Source organism: Labeo rohita, chromosome 11 (assembly GCF_022985175.1).
Source record: "Labeo rohita strain BAU-BD-2019 chromosome 11, IGBB_LRoh.1.0, whole genome shotgun sequence".
Lineage (NCBI taxonomy): Eukaryota > Metazoa > Chordata > Actinopteri > Cypriniformes > Cyprinidae > Labeo > Labeo rohita.
The window spans coordinates 6,096,397-6,122,005 of NC_066879.1; the positions used below are offsets into that span (position 1 = coordinate 6,096,397).

Here is a 25,609-nt window from a genome sequence, read left to right on the forward strand (position 1 = left end):
CAAGATGTCTGTTAAAGATCACTTGATCTGGAAAGCATCTGCTGTGTACAAACGTCTGGCAGACGTCTGTAAGATGTCAGTTTTACATACATTCTAAATCATAGACATTTTAAAGACATTTAATAGACGTCTATTTGACATCTGATAGGAAACGTCCAATAGACGTACTAGATTGTTTACTTTAGCCGCATTTAGCGCGTTTAGCCACAAAACTTGTTATTAGGGAAGGTGATCGCAGAGATTCATAAAAAAAAAACCCTTATACTCACTTCTGCTGTAGGTGAAGCTGGATCACGAATGATTTGCGCCAACATGCATTCCCTTCACAAACAAATGTAATCCACTGCATCTTCAGCGGCTCAGATGTCGGGAGTAAATGACGACCACTATATTCTTTATTACATCCAGCAACACAACACCTCAATCGCTCAATCAGAGATATTCTTGTCTAACTTACATCCCTGCTCCGGCATCGAAACAATGGAGGTCGGACTGTTACAGCTGATCTGAGGTAAGACGCTCATGTCAATCAACTACCATGTGAGTGGCCTCTCTCTTTGGATTTAAGAATCAATATCGCTTTGTAAAAATGGGAATCAATTCAAATCGAGAAATCAGTATTTTTTACCCAGCCCTTAGTACATACTGAAGCCCTCACTTTTCTGATGTGATATGTTGCAATATCACAGTCCTTGTTTACTCCAAGTAGAGAGCATTGATTAGATCCAAGCAAAAAGTTGGACATCTGCTATATAGTATTGGCTACCAGCTCATGGCATTCAGATCTTGCTAGCTTTATCTCATTATCCAACTTTAAGCCCACTGTACATGAAACTGCAACAGTCAAACTGCAGCATAGACATCCTGACGATCTAAAAATACCCTTTCCTGTCTCTCACACAATGATGGTGGCTTTCCAAGAGGCCGTTTAGTGTGTATTTGTGTATGTCTGTCTAGTTTTCCTCTCTTCATCATTACTGGTCTACCATTAAACAGAGGACGCCAGTGAGCACATTAGCGTCTGCCTGACTCGGCCGCCCCCGTGGAGGACTGGAGGCGAGGGGAGGGCCAGGACGTGCTCTAAATTTGTGCTCTTGACTTGAAGAGATTGTTCTTGCAATTATCGGAGGACCTTTTCGGGGTAAATCAATACAAATGTAACAATCTCGGGTTTGCAGTGCAATGCCGTGATCCACTTGACGGATGATTCCTCCCGTCTCTTCCGTAAGTGACTTCATTGGAGAGAGACCGTGAGTAGATCATCCTCTTCAGAAGACGACTTCAGCAAAATACCCTTGTCAGCTTCATGAATGTTTATTTTCAATTACAGTACTTGCGCGATGGTTTGTGCGAGCAGATGGCTGTCATAGCTGTACAAAAACTTTAAGCTTCACTTGCTCAGCACAATTTTTACATCTTAGATTTGTTATATAGGCTTATTCCCACTGGTATTACTCAACCTCTGTTTTACTGTCAAAACTTTGAAGAGCTTTTAGATTAGTAAGACTGAGTTATATGGATGCTAGACAGTTAGCAGTGCATTAGCCTTAATGTGAAATAACAATCTGTCATCTGTTGTCAATGGTTTGTGTGAAGCACAGCTTACAGAGAAGTCACTTTAAAACCAAGCAACTTTCTGTGCTTTTTTTTTTTAGATTAGTAAGGCTGAAACCAGTTTAAATTAGAATGCTAGACAGTTAGTAGTCTGTTAGCCTAAATGAGCAGTCACATTTAGAGGTCGACCGATATTGGATTTTACCGATACTGATAACTAGGTTGGACCACACTGGCCGATACCGATTAATCGACCGATAGTTTTTAAAATGGAACTGAACGGAAAATAAATAGTGCTCTACTATTAAAACATGCACTACAGTATACTGTACACACCGTTTCGTTGTCAGTGTCAATGTTTTAAATCCGCCTTTGAAATGTCCCAACCCAGAAAAAACAATCGGCATGGAATTTTGCCGATAACCGATAGTTCCGCCAATCAACTATCGGTGCCGATTAGTCGACATCAGTCGACTTCTAGTCTAAGCTGGTTGGCTGGATTTAGCTGGTCAACAGACTGGTTTTAAAGAGGTTTTGGCCACTTCTTTAGCTGGTCAGGCTGGGAGACCAACTGGAACAGTCAGCTAAAACCAGCTTTACCAGCCTAGCCAAGCTGGGAGACCAGCTACATCCATCTTAAACCAGCTAAGACCAGCCAACCAGCTTAGGCGCCTCAGTTCAAGAGAAGCGGCAGACGTGAACTGATCGTCTCTTCCTTTCAATACCAGTTACAGCATGAAATAAACATGAATAAACATCCTAAGGTATGTTAACAAGAGTACAACTTACAAAATCCATATCCTGTCTCCAGTAATTGCTCAATAAGTGTTTCAACCGTGGAAAGATGTCAGTATAACAGCTTGTAAACAATATTTCATGTAATGTCACAATTACCTCAGAGAAAACATATTCGGTGAACATAACCTTGTTAGTTAGCTAGAAAAACTAACTCTAGAGAGGAGCATTTCACTAAATAAATGCACCAAATAACATATTCATTATCATTTTTACTGTTCTACAACATTTAAGCTAAAATAAATCTGTTAAGATTTTATCACAGCCACCATTTAAATGTTTGTATTTCAAAAAAAACTAATTGGAGTCGAAATATAATTATGTGATTGTAACTTTATTAATCATTAGGGTCCAGTGTTGTTTTGGACCCCATTGACTTTCACTGTATGGGCAAACACAACAGAAGGGAAAAAAAAAAAAAATCAAAACATCTTCTGTTGTTTGTAAAATTATGAAACTCACAATTTAACAGAAATGTATTAAGTTTAACAAAAATAAAATACATATTTAAGGCCCTGTCAAATACGTTTATTTTTTCCCTCAAATTCAGTTTTATTTATCAAATTTGGTGTTTTCTATTAAATTTGTAAATTTCACTTTAATGGTTTAATTACATTTTAATAATCAAAAGTATACATTTTATTTATTTATTTATTTATTTATTATTAATACTATTATAGAGATATTTAATCGCAAAATTTTATGCTAAACCTGGAGCTAAAAAAAAAAAAAAAAAAAAAAAAAAAAAAAAAAAAAAATTAAAATGTGATTTTTATCAGAAAAATCTCAATTTAATTTGTCTTCCCAAATCACACAGCCCTACAAAAAAAGCTTTGTATTTTCAGTAAACCTTCACTAAACAAACTAACAGCTCAGCCAACTATCTTAGCAAAGCTAATTGATTTTTGCTCAGGCATAGACGAAAGGAAATCTGCAATGACAATAGTTACAAATAAATTCAGTGTTTACAAATTAGCAAGTATGAAACTGTTGTGCCAGTGCTAAAGGAAGCACCATTCTAAAGACCGGAGAGGAGGTTTCGCTCAAGACGACAGCACATTAAAATAAAGACAGAGATCATTTTGACTTATAGTCTGGAAAAGAGGTCCGTCTTTCTCTTACCCCGAACGCTAAAGTGAGCTCTGGTGAACCAGATCGCTTGGGACTGAGACCGCTGGGCCCTGCGTCTGAATATAATGATCCACTCACCATCGGCAGACAGCTAAACCCACTTGGGTGTAAAGTAAATTAAAAGAGCAATGTTGGCTGTACTTGCAGGGGATTACGAGGCGACCGGCACCGCCTCGGTGGCTCATCTCCACCGGACTCCCTAATACAGCGGGCTGTTTATTCAGGCTTTGGAGTTATTCCCCTGGAATTAAGCCCTGGTGCCCACCTGTCAATCACCCAGCCCCTGCTTCAGCCCATTTGAAGCCCCAAATGGTCACAGAAAAGCTCTGTTTGGCCGCTAAGGGCAACGGACCCGCCGAGGAAGATGTTCGTTTCGCTACGTCCGGAGTAGGCATTCAAACACTGGAGAGGATTTGGTAGCAAATATCAAGACTTCATCTGCTCAACTCAAGACCGCAGGAAACACTGTGTAAATATGACTATAATATCAGTTTGTGTTCTCCGCCGCTTCTGTTTGATTCGAGACCCAACGTGACAGCAGGTGTGAGCGCGCGTGCATTCGTGCATGACTTATTCAGCAGCGGGTGATTAATGGCCACTTGGGTAGGCTCTCTGTTAATAAGGTGGGAGGTATGAAAATCGGATGTACCTGTTAATATTAGTTTTGACTAATGATTCCTCCTGTTAGTCAAGCTCAAAAGGGGTCTAATGAGGGTGACGTCTGGTTATTAATGAAGCAATACAATGTTTATCATGCAGCGCATTGCTAGCAAATGAATGGGTGTGAAATTTGATCTATTCCAGTGTAATTGAGGCACATCTATCTTTGGATTACATTCTTAGAGTTGGAATGAAGGGCTTGGGGAAAAGAGACGCTGAGTCGTTGATTAGTCTCGCTGGGTTATGACGGGAAGCCCATGCCTCTAATTCACCTTTCATTCATTACAACTCTATCCATCATGCTTAAAGCCATCAGCATTCAAAATGCAGCCCGTGAAAAGGAATCACAAACTTGTCACACCTTCCCTGCCCCTAATTTGTCATCAAGCGCAAATGTACAAATGGACATGCAGCTTTTTATTATTTTTATTTATTTATTTATTTATTTATTTTTTAACTAGGATATATTGGGAGATTGTAATGTGTGCATAAACTGAGGCATCTATTAATAGACAACTCTATTATCTATTTCTAAATATTAATGTACATTATGAAAAATTATTATAATTAAAGTTTTTTAAATATTAAATAGAAGGCATAATTAAGTTTCCAATTCACAAGAAATAAAATTAAATAAATAAAATAAAATAAACACACTAGTATTTTTAGACAACTCTATTATCTAATTCTAAAAGTATAAAAAATGGGGAATGAGAATGCATACCTAAGTATCCAGTACACAAGAAATAAAATAAAATAAAATAAATAAAATAAAATAAAATAACACTCCAGTATGTTTAGACAACTCTATTATCTAATACTTAAAGTATAAAAAATTGGGTAATGAGAACACAAAATTAAGTATCCAGTACACACGAAATAAAATAAGAAAAGAAAAGAAAAGAAAAGAAAAGAAAAGAAAAGAAAAGAAAAGAAAAGAAAAGAAAAAAAGTAAAATAAAATAAAATAAAATAGTAAATTTAGACAACTCTATTATCTATTTCTAAATATTAATGTACATTATGAAAACGTATTATTATTAATGTTTTTTTATATATTAAATAGAAGGCATAATTAAGTTTCCAACCCACAAGAAATAAAATAAAATAAAATAAAATAAAATAAATAATAAAATAAAACACTCAAGTAAGTTTAGACAACTCTATTATCCAATTCTAAATATTGATGTACATTATGAAAAATTACTATATTTATATTTAATATACTATATTTAAATATTAAATAGAAAAAATAGGGGAATGAGAAGGCACAATTAAGTTTCCAATTCACAAGAAATAAAAATAAAATAAAAACACTCTAAAACACTCTAAACATTTCTCTAAAAACTCTATTATTTAATTCTAAATATTAATGTACATTATGAAAAATAATATTATTAATGTTTTTAGATATTAAGTTTAAAAAAATGAAGAAATGAGAATGCACAATTGAAGTATAAAAAATAAAATAAAATAAAACAAAACACTGTAGTAATGGCCAATGCATCAGTGCATTCAGATTTAATAAGTAAGTAAATAAATAAATTTAGACAACACATATTATATGGGAAAATCTAATACTGGCCAGTATAAACCAATACAGATAAAAAATGTAAAGTTAAGTAAGTTAAATGAACAAAAATATATTTAAAATAATCATGTAAGAAGAAGAAGAAGACGTATGCACCAATAAACAATATATTGTGCAATGTGCTGTGCATCCCTTCCTCTTTTGCTACAATGCTGCACTCAATAAATTTTACAAACCTGTTAAATTTACAGATTTTCAGCTTGCTTCATTACATTCTACTCCAAACACTGGGGAATCCTCAGAATATATCGCAGGCAGAGATATTTCCATATTCATATATTCAAGTGGTCTGTAACATATGGCCAATTTACACTTGCTTTCGTATGTGTCTTATTTATGTAAAGGCACATTGCATCTCTCTTCCCGAACAGGGCTCTTCATCACCTGTTCCAGGATGCTAATGAAAACTTTAAATCGCTTGATTTGGCACCGTGGTACGATTCTGTCTCAGTGACAAGGGTATGAAATTGAAACCCGGTCATCTGTTTAAATATCCCAGTTATTGTCAGATGCTAATGAAAACAATCTTTCACGGTTAAATTTGTGTGGAGAAATTACATTAAAAAACACATAAACCAAGAGGGCCTGACTGATGAAATGCACAAGATAGAGGAGAAGCAAGGAGAACGCTCCACAAAGTTCATCGCATTGCTGCCCGCCGTTCTTTTCCCGGTCTTATTGCTTCTCTGCGTCTGGGATCAGACCGAGTTTGATTTCTTCCCACTAGGAAAAACGCTAGAGCTGTTCTGCTTGCTTTCCCTCTGATGAATTCTGTTAATGACAATGAATTGCAGAAGCATATATATGCCAAAACAACTCTTGCTTCATTGGTTATACTCCGCAGTTCAGTAAACTTCTTAATCGTACAATTTTTCCAGAAGGTACAGTAAAAAATTAAAAGGACCCTCAAGCTTGCTATACACGCACACACAAAAAAAAAAAAATAATTAATGATATGGTGATGTGAGTGTGTCTACTGAATAGAGTCTATTTAGCTGAAAATTACATTAAAAAGGGAACAAAAGCTTTATGATTCAATCTAATGCCATACATTTACATGACAAAGATCCCGAGAGCTTCACGCACAGGTTTCAGTTCAGTTTTAAGGCCTCCGTTGCAAAGCGATCAGTCCCTGGTCGGCTATGCGTTGTTTTCACCACAGAGCTGACGTCTGAAGCCATGGATAACAACTGTACATTTGAACTTGCATCCAATTCAGAATAGGGCAGAGCAAAAGAAAACAGCGCTAACGCTTTATTTTAAGGACCATTTCTCACTTTTAACTGAATGCTTATTAGCATGCATGTGCCTAGAATATTGGCTGTTTATAAAGCACATATTATGCATAAAATTATGCATTATAAAGAATAAAATAACCACTGCCTCAGGAGAACAGCATTTATTTGACATAGAAATCTTTTGTAACGTTAAAAATGTCTTCAGTGTCACTTTTGATAATTTAACACATTCTAGCAAAATATATATATTTTTTTAATCTGACCTCAAACTTGTCTAGTCTTCGTCTGTTCAGTCTTTTTTTTTTTTTTTTTTTGTCAATTATTGAGGAAATTACATTTCTAAAGAAATTGTTACTTTTATTTTGAAAGAATAAAATAACCACTGTTTCAAAAAACATTTAAAAAGAAACATTTTGTAATTAAATTCATTAAAAATAAAAGCATTAATTTCTTTAAAAAATCCTACTGACCATGTCTGTTAGTTTTAAAGAAATTAATATTTTTATTAATACTTCTATTTTCCAAGAATCAAATAACCACTGTTTTAAAAAACGCATTTCAAAAAAGAAACATTTTGTAACATTATTAATGTAATTTCTACTACTTTAGTCATTTAATGCATTCTAGTAAAATAAAAGTATTAATTTCTTTAAAAAATCCTACTGACCATGTCTGTTAGATATTTTCAGTCTTTTTTCTCAATCATTGATTGAAAAAATACATTTTTAAAAGAAATTGATACTTTTTATGAATATTTCTTAATATCTGTATTAATACCTTTATTTTGAAAGAATAAAATAACCACTGTTTAAAAAAACGAATTAAAAAAAAGTAATATTTTGTAACATTATTAATGTAATTTATGTTACTTTTAAATAATTTAATACATTCTATCAAAATAACAGACTTTATTTATTTAAAAATTCCAAAATTACATTTTAAAGAAATGAATCTTTTTATTTTGCAAGCATAAAATAACCACTGTTTCAAAAAATGCATTTAAAAAAACTCTTTTAAACTTTTAAATAATTTAATGCATTCTAGCAAAATAAAAGCATTCCTACAATGTCTCTTAGATATTTTCAAAAAGACTTTTTTTTTCCTCAATCACTGATTAAAAAATGATGTTTTAAAAGAAATTAATACATTTATTACTTCTTAATATTTGTATTAATACCTTTATTTTGCAAGAATAACCACTGTTTTAAAAACATACTTAAATGTAATGTAATTTCTATTATTTTTTTAATTATTTGTTATTTAACAAAATAAAAGTATTCCTACTGTCCATGTCTGTCAGATATTTTCAAAAAGACTTTTTTTTCTCAATTATTGATTGATGAATTTTAATGAATGAAATTAATTTTACTCATTAATATTAATACGTCTTAATACCTTTCTTAATACTTTTATTTTGCACAAAAAAATTAACCACTATTTAAAAAAAAATGCATTTAAAAAATAAATATTTTGTCATTATTCATGTAATTAATGTAATTAATAATATTACAAAAGCAACAGCTATAGGTTTTGCTCGCATCGACTGAATTTTCCAAAATAAAAGTATTTAAAAGTTAAATGTTTTGTGTTTTGTGTAATGTAATTTCTATTTTTTTTAAATAATGCAATGCATTCTAGCAAAATAAAAGTATTAATTTATTTGAAAAATTCCACTGACCATGTCTGTTAGATATTTTCTTTTTGTCTTTGTCATTGTTAGAAAAAAGTCATTTTTTAAAGAAATGAATATTTGTATTAAAACTTCTTAATACTTTTGTTTAGCATGAATAAAAGAACCACTGTTTAATAAAATGTATTAAAAAAAATAATAATTCCTATTACTTTTTAAAAATAATTTATTGCATTCTTGCTAAATAAAACTAACTTTTGACTAACGTTTAAATGGTAGTGTATGTCTAAGAATTTTTTTGAAATATAAATTTTCGATAAATAATAAACACACATATTTTCTCTAACATACCATTATAAAGAATAAAAAATCCACAATTTTTATTTCATGAGATGTTAACAGAAGAAGTAGACACATATAATAAATCGTGTTGGTGAACTATGAATAAATAAACAACTTTAAGGGTTTTCAAGTATAAAAATCGATTACCTTTAAGATTTCCAGCAGTGGATTTGCCTCACGAGGCTTAAACACCGACATACTAGAAAGATGCACATAAACGGATTACCAAAAATTAATAAAATGCGCTTTGAGTTGCTTGTAAAGCATGAAACATACATAATGTCCCACCCCTACATTGGCTCCCTGAGTCGGGACAGCTGCCAGTCGTTGGGGATGAATCTGAGCTTGTGGAAAAATGTAGGTTCGAAATTTCGTTTTTTCAGCTCCATCTCGGAGAAACGCTATTCATGTGTCAACAATCAGAGCAGAATGCACAAACAGAAAAACACTGATGGGTGACAAATTACAAAGTAAGTTGTTTTCAAACGCGTCGCACTGCATAAACAGAATGCAACACGACCGTTTCGAGCACTGCCACATGAAAATAATCAAGGATGTGTCAGCGTGAGCCTAAGGGTTGTCGGCGCAAATTGTCTCAGCGCACAAAAGACATCACTGATGCCATCACCATTGCGCATTGGCAAGAAAATAATATGTTTGACAAATAAAATTATGACTGGCAGATAACTAACCGGCTCTTGTCTGTAGGCAGGAAGAAATATCCGTTCTGTCTTGTCACGTATTAACCTCAAAAAAGACGCAGTGTGTCCTAACAGCGGCGTTTTACTCGTGTTCATCTCCGATTGGTGGATGACTGACAGAATGATTGACACAAAGCAATGCTGGATCGGGAGTACGGCAGGATACTGATGTCAAAATCATTGTGATCCCGCATTGGCACAAAATAACAATCTACATTGTGAGAAATGATGATTGCCAATTTCTGAAAAGGCTGCCAGAACAAAGCGCGCACAATAAAGAGATGCTTCCGTGCGATAAAAAAAAAAGAGGCAAGCTGCTGAAACAAGCAGCATGGGGAAAGTACTTGAGCTCTCTGCCCTCTATATGCTGGAGAAATGCACACAAGGATGCTGGGAAATCTGTGGAGGGCCTTAACATCTGTCCACTGGCCAGGGCTGATGTCCTGCCAGCCAACAGCTTCTTTACCCTCTGCACCAGAAACGTTTGCCACAAACAATCCCACGAGGAGCCTCAGCAACGTCACAGAGCTCGGATGCCTGTGTCCTTGAGAAATCCTCCATCCGCTCTCCATATGAGTGACACCGAAGAGACTTGTTAGTCACTACTACACCATTAAACATACATTGTTATGTATCAGTAATAACTAAAACAGTTCATTGTATGGATTCTGGAATATATGCATTTGTTTATAAATAATTGATTATGATGAGGGTAAAATGATATCCAATGTATTTCTGTGCCATTGTTTATAATTGTGTACATCCGTTTGAGTAAGTTAAATACTTTCTTTTTCATTTTTCATATTACACATATTCTCAATTTAGAGAATATTAGTTACATAATATTAGATGCAATATAATATATTGCATATAATAATATAATATTCTAATAAATTATGCAAATTATATTATGCATTTTTAACATATTACAAAATACAGTAAAACAGTAATACTGTAATTTATTATTATAATTTTTTATGTACATATATTATCATTTATTCCTGTGGAGCAAAGCAGATTTATTTTGTGGAAACTAATACAGTTTTTTCAAGAGTTAAGAAGAAGATTGTTATATATATATATATATATATATATATATATATATATATATAATAATTTTGATAATTTAATGATATATATATATATATATATATATATATATATATATATATATATATATATATATATATATATATATATATATATATATATATATATATGTATATATATATATATATATATATATATATATATATATATATATTTTTTTTTTTAATAGAGAATTGTATATATTTTTTTTTTTTTTTTTTGTTTTTTTTTCTTTTCCCTTTGATAATTAAATAATAATACATAAAAATATTATTACTTTTAATTATGTGTCAATATATATTAACAAATCATTTAAATAATATATTTTACATATAGTTTTAAATGCAAAAAACTGCTTATTAATGTTTGACAAAGAAAACAAATCTCATTGGATTAATAAAAATGTACATTAATTTCTTATCCAAATTTATTTTTTTCAGTCAATATTCAACTACAATGCAAAATGTGACCTTGGACCACAAAACCAGTCTTAAGTAGGAAGGGTATATTTATAGCATTAGCTATAAATACATTGTACGGGTCAAAATTATCGATTTTTCTTTTATGCCAAAAATCATCAGGATATTAAGTAAAGATCATGTTGCATGAAAACATTTTGTAAATTTCCTACCGTAAATATATCAAAACTTAATTTTTTATTAGTAATATGCTTTGCTAAGAACTTCATGTGAACAACTTTAATGGTGATTTTCTCAATACTTTTATTTATTTATTTATTTATTTTGCACCCTCAGATTCCAGATGTTCTTTCAAATGTTCTAAAAAAATAATAAACTAATTTGATTTTTGTCAAAACAAAGATTTCCTTCCCTAGCCACTACTAATAAGTCAAGAACCAAGAACTACTGATTCCTTTAGTCATTTTTTGACATACAGGTGGGCAGCATTATTTCTCTCTGGCCGAAATGTTATTTCGAGAGGCACTGCAACAAACAGCACCTCGAGGTAATCTGCCTCCAATAAGCACTTTATTAATTTTTCATAAACAGTGTTCCCTGTAGACTCATAATAGGAAAAACTAAGGCGGTGGAAGCAAAATATGTTGACCGACCGCTTACAAAGGGTATAAGCTGAAGTAAACATACACATACATGCAGCTCAATTCTGCAGCAGACAGCCAGTGGCTACTGTCAGCAGTCTTTAAAGGGGACAGTTACTATACATACAAGAATATGACTCTCAAATGGGCCATAAAACACACTTCACATCACTTCTCCCCCCTGACCCAGCGGGGGCACTTATAGGCCTGTAAGGCCAGTATCTATAAATCCCCTTCTTGGTTAAAAACTGAAGCTAGCTTCACACGCTGTGCTACAGACTTGCACGGCTGCAGAATGAAGATGGATGTTGATGTCTCTACACCATAGCGACACGTTCCTGTGCGGATACAGGAAAGAGAATGAGTAATAATCGTGGAGATTAATATCAATGATCCAGCGTTCCTTTTCTTGATGATTCTTGTAATTAGAACCAGCAGGGCAGAATGTAAAACAGCTGTAGCTTCTAAAACACCTGCGTTGCCAGTTTCGACGGTTCGTGTGACGAACTTTAAGCTTGCCGCTCCGTTATTAGCTCCTTTCGGTGCTTATTTATTTATATTTTTGCCACTAGTGTGGTAGCTGGCACCATTCTTGACTCACCCCACAGCTCTCCTGTCATAATCCTTCACAGCGCATTTTTTCCCCCAGCAGCGCTGACTAATAATCACTGTGCCGCAAGGGGAAAAGAGATTGACCTTCAAAGGGATTTCTGGATTTTCTGAGGTATTAGACAATGCTGGATGCCTTTACTAAAAAAACACGTTAGTCAAGGACAGCAGTCAAAATATTTGTAATAGAGAGCGAAGCGAGCGCAGAGTCTCAAGGGCAATAATAACGCTGGGTCATCGGATTCACGGCGCACTGCAGACATTATCCGCATGTCTCTATAGGGTAAAAAGATTCATGGTTACTGATGACAGGCTCAGCTGATGTAGGAAAGCATCCCTGCATGTTTTAAGGCAGCGGCAGCGTAACACAGATCTCAAGGCCCACCCACAAGCAATGACATCATGTGTGGGTGTTTGTATCGGGGTAAAACAGCGCTGTTGATGGAGATAGACAATGATGTTATTGTGGGCAATTTAGATTTTTATCTAGGTCAATGGCAAAACGCTGTTTTTTTTTTTAGTCTAGATTTATTTAAAAATGCAATTTACAATGAGGTGAGGCTATTATTGTTGTTGTAAAGAATAATTATTATTTTAATTATTTGTTAATATATGATCAATAATATATTTTGCAATATCATTTAATAAGCCATTTAATAAATAAGTAAAATAAATCATTATAATTGTAAATAATAAACATTGTTTATAATATATATGAACAAATAAATAATATACATTTTGACATTCAAAAGTCAATATTTCTGTCAAAGTCATTTAATAATAATAATAATAATAATAATAATAATAATAATAAATAATAATAATGATTAAAAATTGAAAAATTAAAATACAACTACCAATAATACCAGTTTTTATTGTTGTTGGAAATACTAAACATTATTGTTTTTTAAACTATTTGTTAATAATATATGAACAAATAATTTAAATAATATAATAAAAAATATTAATAAATACTTTTCCTGCCTAATAATTTTTTAAGCTATTTAATTAATAAATAAAATAAATAATTATATTTGTGAATAATAAATATAGTTTCGAATATATATGAACAGATAATATACATTTTTAAAATTAAAAAAAAAATGTTTATTAATATTTGATAGTCTTTCTGTCAAATAATTTAACAAGAATAATAATAATAATAATAATAATAATAATACATTTTTATTTTATTATATATGAACAAATAATTTAAATAATATAATTTATGTATATTTTCAAATGCCAAAAACTGCTTATTAATATTTAACAAACTTTCCCCACCAAATCATTTAATGAGCCATTTAATAAATAAGTAAAATAAATAATTATAATCGTAAATAATTTAAAGAATATATTTTATATATATTTTTAAAAGAAAAAAAACCTGCTTATAATTAAATAAAATAATTATAATTGTAAATAATAAACATTGTTTATAATATATATGAACAAATACATAATATACTTTTAAATGTAAAAAACTGAAGTAATTTAATAATAATAATAATAATAATAATAATAAAAAATCTGTTTTAAAAAATAAATGATTACTATATTATATTATATTATATTATATTATATTATATTATATTATATTATATTATATTATATTATATTATATTATAGATATGTTATACAACTCCCCAAATATTTGTATTAAAAAAATTAAAAATACATATTCTAAAACATTTTGAAAATAATCATGAGGATGTTTACACTGACATGTCTTTAGGGTGTAGGAATAATATGTTACTTTTTACTTGCCTGTTACACTAGGTGTCAATTTAAGAAATTAAATTTACAATCAGAATGTAGCTATGTTATAAAAACGTTCCTTGCTTTGATGCAGCTTCTATGAGAAGAAAAATCGTTTTTGATAAACTAACCATAATATAATTGGCTCACAACGCTGTGAGGGGGCCCAGAGCTCCATGGAGGCGGCGGGGTGTCCTGAACGCCAGCGGGTGATACATACAACTTCACAAGACTTCAGAATTGGAGCCTACAAACACGCAAAAAGCAGGTAGCTCAGAAGCCAGTGGAGTAAATAAGATTTTGTTGAGGCCAAACAGAATAAACGGAATTACAAGAGCCAAGAAGCTTGGGGCTGGTGACTAGAGATATAAATCTTTATCTGTTGGGGCTACAGGCTAACCTCTGATTAACTGCATTTGGGGGAAATTTACAGCTGTGGATCTCCTCAGCAACAAAATCATAAATGAATCTCAGTGAGGGATTGAGGCAAGTTACAAGGACCGGGATGAATGACTTCAAGGTTCTATAGTATGTGGTGATCTTAATCCGATAACCGAGCAAGTTGCAGTCCACGCAAGCTCTATAAACAGACCAACAAAACTCAAGGTGTTTCAAAATCACAGAGGGATCATTCAGAGTCCAATCTCAACATGAGATGTACCAGCGGCCGTACACTCGGGCCTCAGATCCACGCGCAGAACTTTATAAGTAGAAAAAGCTCATTTCACTTATCTCTTATTTCCAGAGTACACAGGACACAGAATATCAAAACCCAAAGATAGTCACTACCCAGACTGCTCCCTACAAACGTGCCTTGTCCTGTCTTGCCCTTACTGATAAAAGTGCGTCTGAAAACGCTGACAGAAAATCTGAAAAAAAGTTCTTTTTCAAAAACGTCCCCTGTTCTGACCTCTAAAATGAATCTTGAGTTAAAAGACCGGTAAATCAATATGCAGGGCCACATCGGCAAGAAATATCGCCTGCGAGGCAGCAGGACTTACAGCGGCACCCAAAAGAATACCACTGCTGTAGAGGGATAGTTCGCTGAAAATGAACATTCAGCCTTCATTTATTCATTCTCATGTCGCTCCAAACCTGTAGGACTTGTGGAACACAAAAAAAGATATTTTAAATCTTTTAATAGTTTCAGTAGGGTCTAAAACGGACGCCCATTGCCCTGATACTTTACTCGTGCCCATGTCATCCAAGATGTTGATGTCTTTCCTTCTTCAGTCAAAAAGAAATTGAGGTTTTTGTGGAAAACATTCAGGGATTTTTCTCCATATAGAAGACTTCAATGGGGATCAGCGGGTTGAAGGTTGTAGTAAATTGCAGCTTCAATGCAGCTTCAAAGAGCTCTACAAATAGCAGAGAAATAAGGGTCTTATCTATCATTTTCTAAAAAAAAAAAAATACATACAAACTTATATACTTTCTAACCACAAATGCTCATCTTGCACTAGCTGAACTTCACGCATTATGTAATCACGTTGGAAAGGTCACGCATGAAGTAGGCGGAAGAAACAATGCGAAGAAAGGTAAAACCAGAGATGAGAGGGCTTACTATTGGAAAAAGCGTAACGCTAACTTGGATCACGTATCCCTTAATAACCAATGACATTACAGCCTTGACGTTATTAAATTTCAGTCACTCAATCGTCGTTTATAGATGACATAGGAATGAATGGGAAGTCCCACCTGTCACAAAAAGTCTGTGACTTCTCTAATAAAACAGCTGCTTTTTCATGATAAACTCTAAAAATAGTTCAATCCAAAAATATTGTTTAGTGTAAAACATGTTGAAGCTTAGCAGATATGCTGTCGATTCATTAAATGATAAGCCATTTCCTCTAAAAAGCTGTTTATTCAGCATAGTGAAGCCTCTCCTCCATTGACATCCATAAAAAAAAGCCTCTGGTCTCCTTTCCTACGTACTGCCAGACCAGAAGCGTTACGCTTTTTTGGCTAATGGTTGCAGGCTTGCCTTCTGGCTTTGGTAAAACAACAATGTTGGAATATTTAGATGTGGGAGGAGAAAATGGGACCCTACCCTACCCTACCTTTTTGAAGAACTAACCACATGTAACCTTTCCATTTTGATTACATAATGCGTTAAGTTTTAACAATTAGCTGTTAAAAAGTATATCAATTTTAATTCTTTTCAGAAAATGAACAATTGTTTTGCTGGATCACACCCTTATTCCTCAGATGGGATCATGTAGAGCTCTTTGACGCTGCATTGAAACTGCAGTTTGGACCTTCAACCCATTGAAGTCCACTATATAGAGAAAAATCCTGGAATGTTTCCCTCAAAAACCTTAAAGGAGTCCACCCCGGAGAGCCGCTTCTGGGGTGCTTCAATGAGCTGAAGTGTGGCTGGTATAAACACAAACACTGACTAGAGTGGCCGTGATCAGCTCCGGTGACTGTGTCTGAGCCTTAACGCATCAGACACAGATGTGTGCAATGTATGGCAAGAGATTTATTCATTATACCATGTCGAAAGCTTCACTTATAAAGCGGGTGTCTTATAAAATGTATAAACTTGTACTAGACTAGGCTAGGCTAATCAGTGATGATGTTCTTTGGTAATGTTAATGTTCTTTGCTCGTTTTCTGTAGCTGCTTTTTGAATAACTAAGGAAATGTAAGCATTATAATTCGTAATTTAGAATGTTTTTATTCAATTGTTGTCATGTTAAATACAAATTAAGTCATATTAAAAACATTTGGCTGCTTTTAGCATTATGCTGGAGCTGGTTATGAGCAATGAAACTAAGTATGTAAATAATTAAATAAATTAGCACGATAATGCAGGCTGACGATAGGACCCAACACTACTGTAGGGTCAACTATAACTTAATATAACCTTAACTATAACATTGCAGACAGAACTTGCTGCTTTGGCAAGGGGCGTGGCAGCACTGAAACTACGTCTAAGCTGTTCGCCAATCACAACGCCCTGGGACAGCTAACCAATCACACACATGTCGTTTTTCAGAAGCCGGGCCTTCATCAAACCCAGAACTAATTGAGCCATTTGTGCCAAGCTGGGGAGAAAGGAACTGAAATAATATAAATGATGTGAAAAATAATGCGTTTTTTGAACCACCAAGCATGAGAGCATTTTCTAGTACACCCTCAAAACAAAAATCAAGACTTTGTAAAAGAGCATAATAGGACCGCTTTAATTTCTTTTCGATTTAAGAAAGAAACACATGAACATTTTGAATGACATGGGGGTGAGTAAAGTATCAAGAATTTTTAATTGTCAAAAGTAAACTTATCCTTTAGCATAAATGTGCCAAAGCAGAGAAGGGGAAAGCATTTCTACGGAATCTCCATGGGAATTGTAATTGAATGTAATGCATGGGGGGTAAAAGCCCAAGCACCAAACCAAAGATTTGTTCCACCCTCAGAGGTTTACACGCAATCCATTCTAGCTCAGAGGGATCCCTGGCTTTGGTCCTGCAGCGTAGTTCATTTCTGAGGTGTTAAACATGTCCATCTGTTTTCCCCAGGCAGAAGCTACAGCACCGCGTGAATCCCGGCGAGCACCTTGATCATCCGCAGTGGCAGTTGGTCCCAGCCGAAAAGCCCACGAGCGGACCCGGCTAATCTCTGGCTCCATGGCAGAGATGGATGGAGGTGCATGGACACATCCATCTGCTGGTAGCCTCTTGCTTAACAGACCCTGCAGTGTGGCTGGAAGTCAGGGTGGTCATCCTGACAACAAGTCCCAGACGTGGGAGAGAACTCCTGCACGCTCTGTGCCATAAATTACTTGAGCTTCACATGCAACTGGGTTTGAGTTCAATCTCTCTCCCTGATACAGTAAATAAACCCCTAAGGGTACAGGCAGTTATTTCTTCCTCAAATATTGGATAACGTCCTTCCCCAAACTACTCGGTTCAATTGTTTGGTCCAGGGTTCAGTTCTTGCCTGCTCCATTTTACAATTACTGTTGAAAAGTTTGGAGTCAGATTTTTTATTTCTTTTTTTATTTTTTTTCAAAGTAATATTTTGTTTTATTCAGCAAGGATACATTAAACTGATCAAGAGTGACAGTAAGGACATTTATAATGGTACAAAAAGATTTCAAATAAATGCTGTTCTTTTCAAATTTCAATTCAACACAGAATTCTGAAAAAAAAAGCATCATGGTTTTCACAAAAATATTAAGCAGTTTTCAACTTTCTTAATAAGAAATAATATCATTAGAATAATATCAGCATATTAGAATGAATTTTAAAGGATCATGTGACACTGAAGACTGGAATAACAGCTGCTGAAAATTTAGGTTTGCCATCACGGGACTAAATAACATTTTAAAATACATTCATATAGAAAATTGTAAAAATATTTTACAATATTACTTTTTTTTAATTTGTTCTTTTTTTTCTTAGTTATTAGTTCTTTATCAATTTAAGAAATTAAACACAGATAATGCATTCTGGGGAATGAAGAGATCTTCCACTCTGGTCCAAAAAATAAATCTGATGTAAGGACTTTGTACTGTCAAACTTTAAGGCTTGCGTCAAACATTTAAACGTAGCTTTAAAAAGTCAACATTCAAAGTTTGTCTTGCTTTTCTGGTTAAAATTTGCAATCATGAATTTCTATTTAATTATATATCCTTGCCTTCAAATTTGTAACTGTAATTTCTTGAATACATGGATATCAAAACGTGCAAAATCAGGGTGAGGGTTTGAGCATTTATTCTGAAATCGTGATGAACAGTTAGCATATTGAGAAAGATAAAGATGTATTTTCCTGTGTTTGCATAGGTTTATAAATTATTTACCTTACAAATCTGATGAAATAGTGCATGTTGCGTTCCCAGATGAACGTTATAATAAACCCAAAACACACAACAACATGCAGAGATGGAATCTGAGACGTCCACATGTGTAAATGATAACAGTTGTGTAGCAGCATTTACTATGAAAGGAGCCGCTCTGACATGCACGTACATAATCTACATGCATGTAAATAATTAAAGCGCATATATTAAACTCTTCATATATTTACATATATTTATTCTTAATAGCATTATGCTATTTATGATATTTAAATGGGTTTAATATTTGGAATTCACCACTTTTGCCAATTACTAGACAAATGCAATCGAAGATTTTATTTTTTTTTTTAATCGAATACCCAAATAGCATCAAGGAATCGTTGCATCCCTACTTTCGACATCCCTAGTAAATGTGTGGTTTCTGGTGCTCATCTAAGTTCAAAAACAGAAATATGTCATCAAAAAGACTCTCATCAACACCAAAAGTTCTAGTGAGAATGCAGCATTTTCTCTTCTCATTATGATACTCCACAGCGAGGAAAGTGTCACCGCAATCTCATTAACTTGTGCTTTAAGTCCAGGAATGCATGAAATCATGATGTTAAACTTCCATTGTGGATTCAACAGCACACCAAATTTGACTACCTATTAATATCTACACTGAGTCTAGCCCGGGGCAATCCACATGTCAGTGGAACCAGGCTAAAACCAGGAACCGAGAAAGAGAGAGAGCGAAAGGAAGTGAGAGAGAGAGACTTTGGAGAAGAGGAGGAGGAGCCGTGGGTGAGTGGGCCCAGATGGACATCTGCTGCGCTCTTGCAGGCTGAACTAATCCCTTCGGTTAGTGGTGCTCACAGGGTAAAGCCTCTCTGATTGCAGATGTCCTCTGTCCTGTGTCGCTTGCCTTTTTGCCCTCTACCAATGCATCCACCAGTCATGACCAATGAGGCCCATTACTTAGACTAATGCACATGCATATACGAATAGTACTAAATCTACAGGCTAGCGCTATTAAATCTGTAGCATGAAAGCTGGGTCAAAACCAGATCTCTAGGCTTTGCAAAAAGGGAGAAAAAATATTTATACACATTTTTTTATTTATAAATACAATAAAAACAGTAATTTTATGAAGCTACTAGGTCAAAAGAATGAGTAACTCAACACAAGTCCCGAAAAGCCAGTACTAGCGTGCATTGGAGGCAAAATAATGGCTGAGGGACGATTCCTCACAGTTGTTAAATGCTTGTTAAGATTAATAAACACCCTCCAATGAAGCATCTCCCCAGACACACTGCTTCCTCAATAGGGTCAGACATCATACATGCTTCTTTAAAGACCCTGTGGCGTTCTTACGCTTAAGCAAGCACATGACTGAGGGGAACGAGAGAGAGAGAGAGAAAGTAGGTGATAAAGGACGCAACGCTGAAGGCAAAAAACGTGGAGAGAAAGCAAGAGAGGTGGAGGTTGGAGAAAGCAAAAGACTAATGAAACTGAAACATCAGGGGTATTTGTTTCAAGGGAGAAGAAAATTAATAAGCATGAAAAATAATAATCCTCAACGCTGGGCCACATGGAATGATTAAAGCAAAACAGCAAACCAATTATTACAGGGTGAGCAATGCGGTGAAGACTTGACAAAGAAGCAAACAACCAAACTAACCGGCACGCGGGTACACACACACCTCTGCCGCAGACTGCATCTGTTTTACACCAGCGCAGCATCCAGCCGACCACTCACACACTGACTAACAAGTGCTGATGACTCAAATCACAACCCATTTAGATCTGGTTAACAGTTCTACTGTAATTCAGCACATCACTTGCGAGCAGAGAGCAATGCGCTTTAAAGGAAATGTGATGGATTTAAAAAGCAGTAGATGAGTTGTGACATTAATATGCTCTGTCTTTGTTTTTTTTCTAATAAAAAAGTTACGTGTAATTTGACTAAGCTAGTTTTCTTGTCTCATCAGGCCTTAGCTGGTTATAGAGACGTTATAGGCACTGGGAAATAGTGGTTGAACGGATCGTAGTTGATCCGTGTATGGTCTGGCACGCATGTGATTGGCTAATTAATAACAAAAATGAACCATAATAGAATAAAAGTTTACAATAGAGAGAATGTGTTTACACACTCAAGCAATTTTAAACCATTCCAGCTCAACCATCATTCTGGTAAATGCAGTCGCTTAAGTCTTAAGTGAACGAAAGCTCAGAAAGTAATCAGATGTGTATCATTATATTGGATCAGTGCATCATGTCTTAAAGGAACAGCAGCTTATTAATACCCGTTGTAGTCATCAATGGTAATCAAACAACAAAACACAGCTTTAACAAAAATTTATCTATATTTAATTTATACGGTAAACAATATGCAGTATGGAAGCCTGTTTCCACTACTGAATAAAAAATAAAAAAAAGGTTATTTCACAATTCTAACTTTTTTTCTCAGTATTGTGTGATATAAACTCACAATTGCAAGGAAAAAGTCAGAATTGCAAGAAAAACATGCAATTATGTTTTGTTTTTGTTTTTTTTGTTTTTTTGCAAATTCGAGTTTGTATTTTGCAATTATGACTTTTTTCTTGCAATTGCGAGTTTGTCACAATTCCGACTCAATAACTTGCAATTGTTTCACAAAGTCAGAACTGCAAGACATAAACTCACAATTCTGATAAAAAAAGAAACAATTACGAGATATAAATTTGCAAATCCAAGAAAAAAAGTCAGAAATGTCTGTTTATATCTTGTGATTCTGACTTAATTTCTCAGAATTGCGAGTTCATGTACTAGAATTGCAAGTTTGTCTTGCAATTCTAACTTTATAACTCACAATTGTGAGTTTATATCTAACAATTCTGAGAAAAAAAAGTCAGTTGTGAGATGTAAACACAATTATCTTTTTTTTTATTTATTGTAGTGGCGGATACGGGCGTCCATAATGCAGTGATATAATTTACCCTTGATTCTTACATTTCTGTACCTACATACTACTGACAATATTTTATCTGTAACTTTGTTCGGTTGTATTTATCTATGCTTGTAATTTGTGTATTTGTTCTTATTTTTTACTGGCTGTTCACTCGTTTTTAATCATGTTTTTGCTGTGGTATCGAAGTAAGTAATAAATGGAAAAAAAAGTTATAGTGAAATATTTTTTCTTGCTGATCCAAAAAACATCATATTACTCGATCCATGAGTTTTGTGATCCATTGAACTATTACGTGGAAACAAGCTAGCCACTAAACAAAACCAGCCTGGCCTGGACAGGACTACATTACATCAACCAAAACCATCTTATGCCAGTGTAGCAGCATTGTGGGAAACCATTTTTTCATTTGCTAGATCATTTTTACTACATTTACCTTTGCTCTGCAAAATTTCATTGCTGAAATCCAGTCATTTCAAAAGTAATACAGTTTGTCAAAAAGGTAAACAGGCAAGTTGGTCATGCAGATTCACTGCGTTCACCAACAGAACAACTTAGTCCTCATTTCCCCAGACGTGCCTTGGTCAGGGTTTTAAATGGCATAAAATGTCCAGGTTTTATCGATTGATGTTCTCTCTACAGTCCTCATACATTATGTGCATGTAATCCCACCTTCTCACACGCCACAATGTTTTCCAAAACAATAGAAAAACAAAGCCAAAACCAGGACATTTTGAACATATAATGGACAATAACACCACCTTAACTCTAGTTATTTATTCCGTACAGGTGTGATGCTATTTTTAGTTTAACACTTTGTGCTACTGGCTGGATTTAAAGGATAGTCGCTAAAGAGAATTGGGACACCGGCACCACCAAAAAAATATGATGGTGGTGCTCGGTAAAACAGGCCCTTATGCCAGCTGATTAGCTGTCGGAGAGCAGTTTTATTCAGGGGGGCATGACGAGAGCGACTCGCTCCATAAATCTACAACAGTTCTGATAATGACACTCAGACTGTGTGCAGTGCTATAATCCATTAGGCCCTCTCACCATTACTGCACCTTTCCCAAAGGCTGCTCCGGAGCTTAGCCGAACCCCAGACAACCATGAGAAAAACATAGCAACAATAAATTAAGGGTTGTGGCATGCGGGCACATGCTTAAACCCCCTAATGGATCTGTGTGCCTTAGCTAGAAAAAAAATAGCCAATCATCAGCAGCGGATTTGTTATAAAAAGCTAAGGGTGACTGAGGGAAGATGGCTGCGAGCTGAATCATTAGCGGAGAAAGATCACATTGGGCCTCATTTACCAGCGGAGAGATATACTGTGATGATTCTGATGCAAAATAACTGAGGCTAATTTCAGAATTCATACATTCATTCTTGAATTTTTATGAAGCGCAGGCTAACGACACACACAAACAGATGCCTCATGCAACCAGCATATGAGCATCTGGTCAGAATGGTGAATTCCACCATACAGATGTGAACAAATTCATTACACTGACAATAAACACCCTTCTTTAACAAGCCTGTTGGAACAAACACCCCACAAATTGAACAGTACATGAGCTGTATTGACTTATAGCTCTTATTTAATTGACAAGTCATCACTCTGACCGACACTCATTGTGTAACTCTTCCATTCTATTACTATTGGAGATCAAATTGACCTTGCATGACAAATCACATCTTAAAAGTGACAACTGGCACATTTCCCCCCAATAATTGGCTAATAACCAGCATATTCCAAATTAAACATTGACTATGCTGACATTTAGGATGTTATAAAATTGATCAGACTGAAAACTGAAAATGACCCTCAACGGCATTTTCAATCTAGACGGGCTAAATTGATCAGTGTTGCATTTCTAGCCAAGAGTTCTTTGCAACTGCATGAAGATCAGACATTTAGAATATTAGACTAAAAACATAGAAAAGGAAAGATTAGAAATATTTGTTCTCAAAAAGGTTTTGGTGGTTTCATCAAATCACTGTGCATTCACTCTTCTCCAAGTTTCCATGCAAGTTTCCATCATTTTAATCTGAAATATTAACTCTGTCACCAAAGAGGCTATACAAAATAAAAACACTGACTGATGTATCATGAACATAGAGACACATTTGCATAAAAACCTTACAGACAAATAATGATGACACAACCTGAGAAAAGCAGCAGTTGCAATACATACTTCATCAAAACGACTATTTCTGTGCTGACATTTGTACATAACTAAAATAACACTTGACTTTCCTCTGATAACACATGCTAGACAACTGGAAATCTAGGCAAACAACTTATCTCGGAGAAACCAACCAAAGCTTATTAATCCAACACCATTTGCTTGAGGCAATTTCAATCATTACGTAAAAATACCCAATTTAGTCTCTATGCACGCATCTGTTGCACTGAAAAATAATAATTGACAGAAGAAGAGGAATAGCGAAGTGGAAAAAGTCAGAGAGACACATACAGGCTAGAGGTTGTTTTATGATTGAAACTGGAAGGTCATAAAGCTTTGATAGTTCCAGTATTTACTATCACCTTAAATCACGCACAACTATGCCAAACTTTTCTATAATAAGTTTTCATGCATGCGTGCCGCTGTGGAAAACATTGCCACTTCACCCGTTTTATGCTTATGAGCTTGAGGCTATTCACAGGCAACTAAATCATCCTGCACTGGAAGAAAACTACCTCAATGGAGAGAAACAAAGCTAAAACAAGCCATTCGGAGGATATCGTATGGGGCACGATGGGTAAAGTTCAGCAAAAATCAAATTGCTTACCGAGCACACCAAGCCGATAGTTTACGGTTATGACGATGACGTTGCCGTAACTGGCCAAGATGCTTCCGTCGAACATATTTCCTGTTCCTTCCATGTACGATCCTCCATGAATGAAAACCATCACCGGTTTGGGACTCCCGCTTTCACGAATGTCTGGAAAAAGGAGGATAGAAACCATTAAATGACAAATTACTGTAGACAGCTGGAAATGCATTCAGAGCTGAGGGCTCCCATTTTGCTCAAATTGGCCACATTGGCTTTATTTTTGAGACGGGATCAGTTTTAGAAATGAGCTCATTAATTTCCTAGGCAATATGAATGTCATGTTCCTGGTGATCGAAAAATTCCCGTAACTTTGATTACGTCTTTTTTTGTTAAGGGCCTGTCGGTAATAAAAAGTTGTAATTAAAATGGGCATTTTAATTTCTGAAGTAATGCTTTGAATTAACTAGAGTTCTGAAACATGGCTAAGAAACAAGGTGGGCAAACTTAAAGTAAGGGGATCCGTCTGCCACTTCGCCTCATCTTCTCAGATCCTATTTTTCTTTTAGCAATGAAAATGGCACACTTTTTAAATTTCCATACATTGCTTAGGCAAAGTAATCCACTTTGGGAAAATGGTCTCTGTCCGAGAGGGAGGTATTTTCAAAACACAAATGCGATGCAGATGATAACTTTCGTCTTGCTTGAGGGAGAGTGCCATTTCATCATGGTTGCAAAGCCTTCACATAAATCTCAGGTTATTTTATTGGGCGTGCAGGGACCTGCTTCTGGGAGGTCTCGTAACAGGCGAAAAAACAAATGAAAAAAGCAATCATTTTCTAAAACAATTTTCTTAAGGCTCCTAAACAAGACCACCTCTTGCCAAATGTGCACACAATAGTTCTTTTTTATCAGACAATGTAATTTCTCATTTGTTTTCTCTTCTCATCT

General features: G+C 34.6%; 1 protein-coding gene across 1 annotated transcript in view; it reads right to left on the bottom strand.

Moving 5' to 3' along the window:
• nlgn1 (neuroligin 1) overlaps nt 1–25,609 on the bottom strand; it is a 256,532-nt gene that overhangs the window by 133,498 nt on the left and 97,425 nt on the right. Inside the window, 1 exon segment of the mRNA XM_051122433.1 lies at nt 24,677–24,829. Coding sequence (XP_050978390.1) covers nt 24,677–24,829 — 153 coding nt within the window.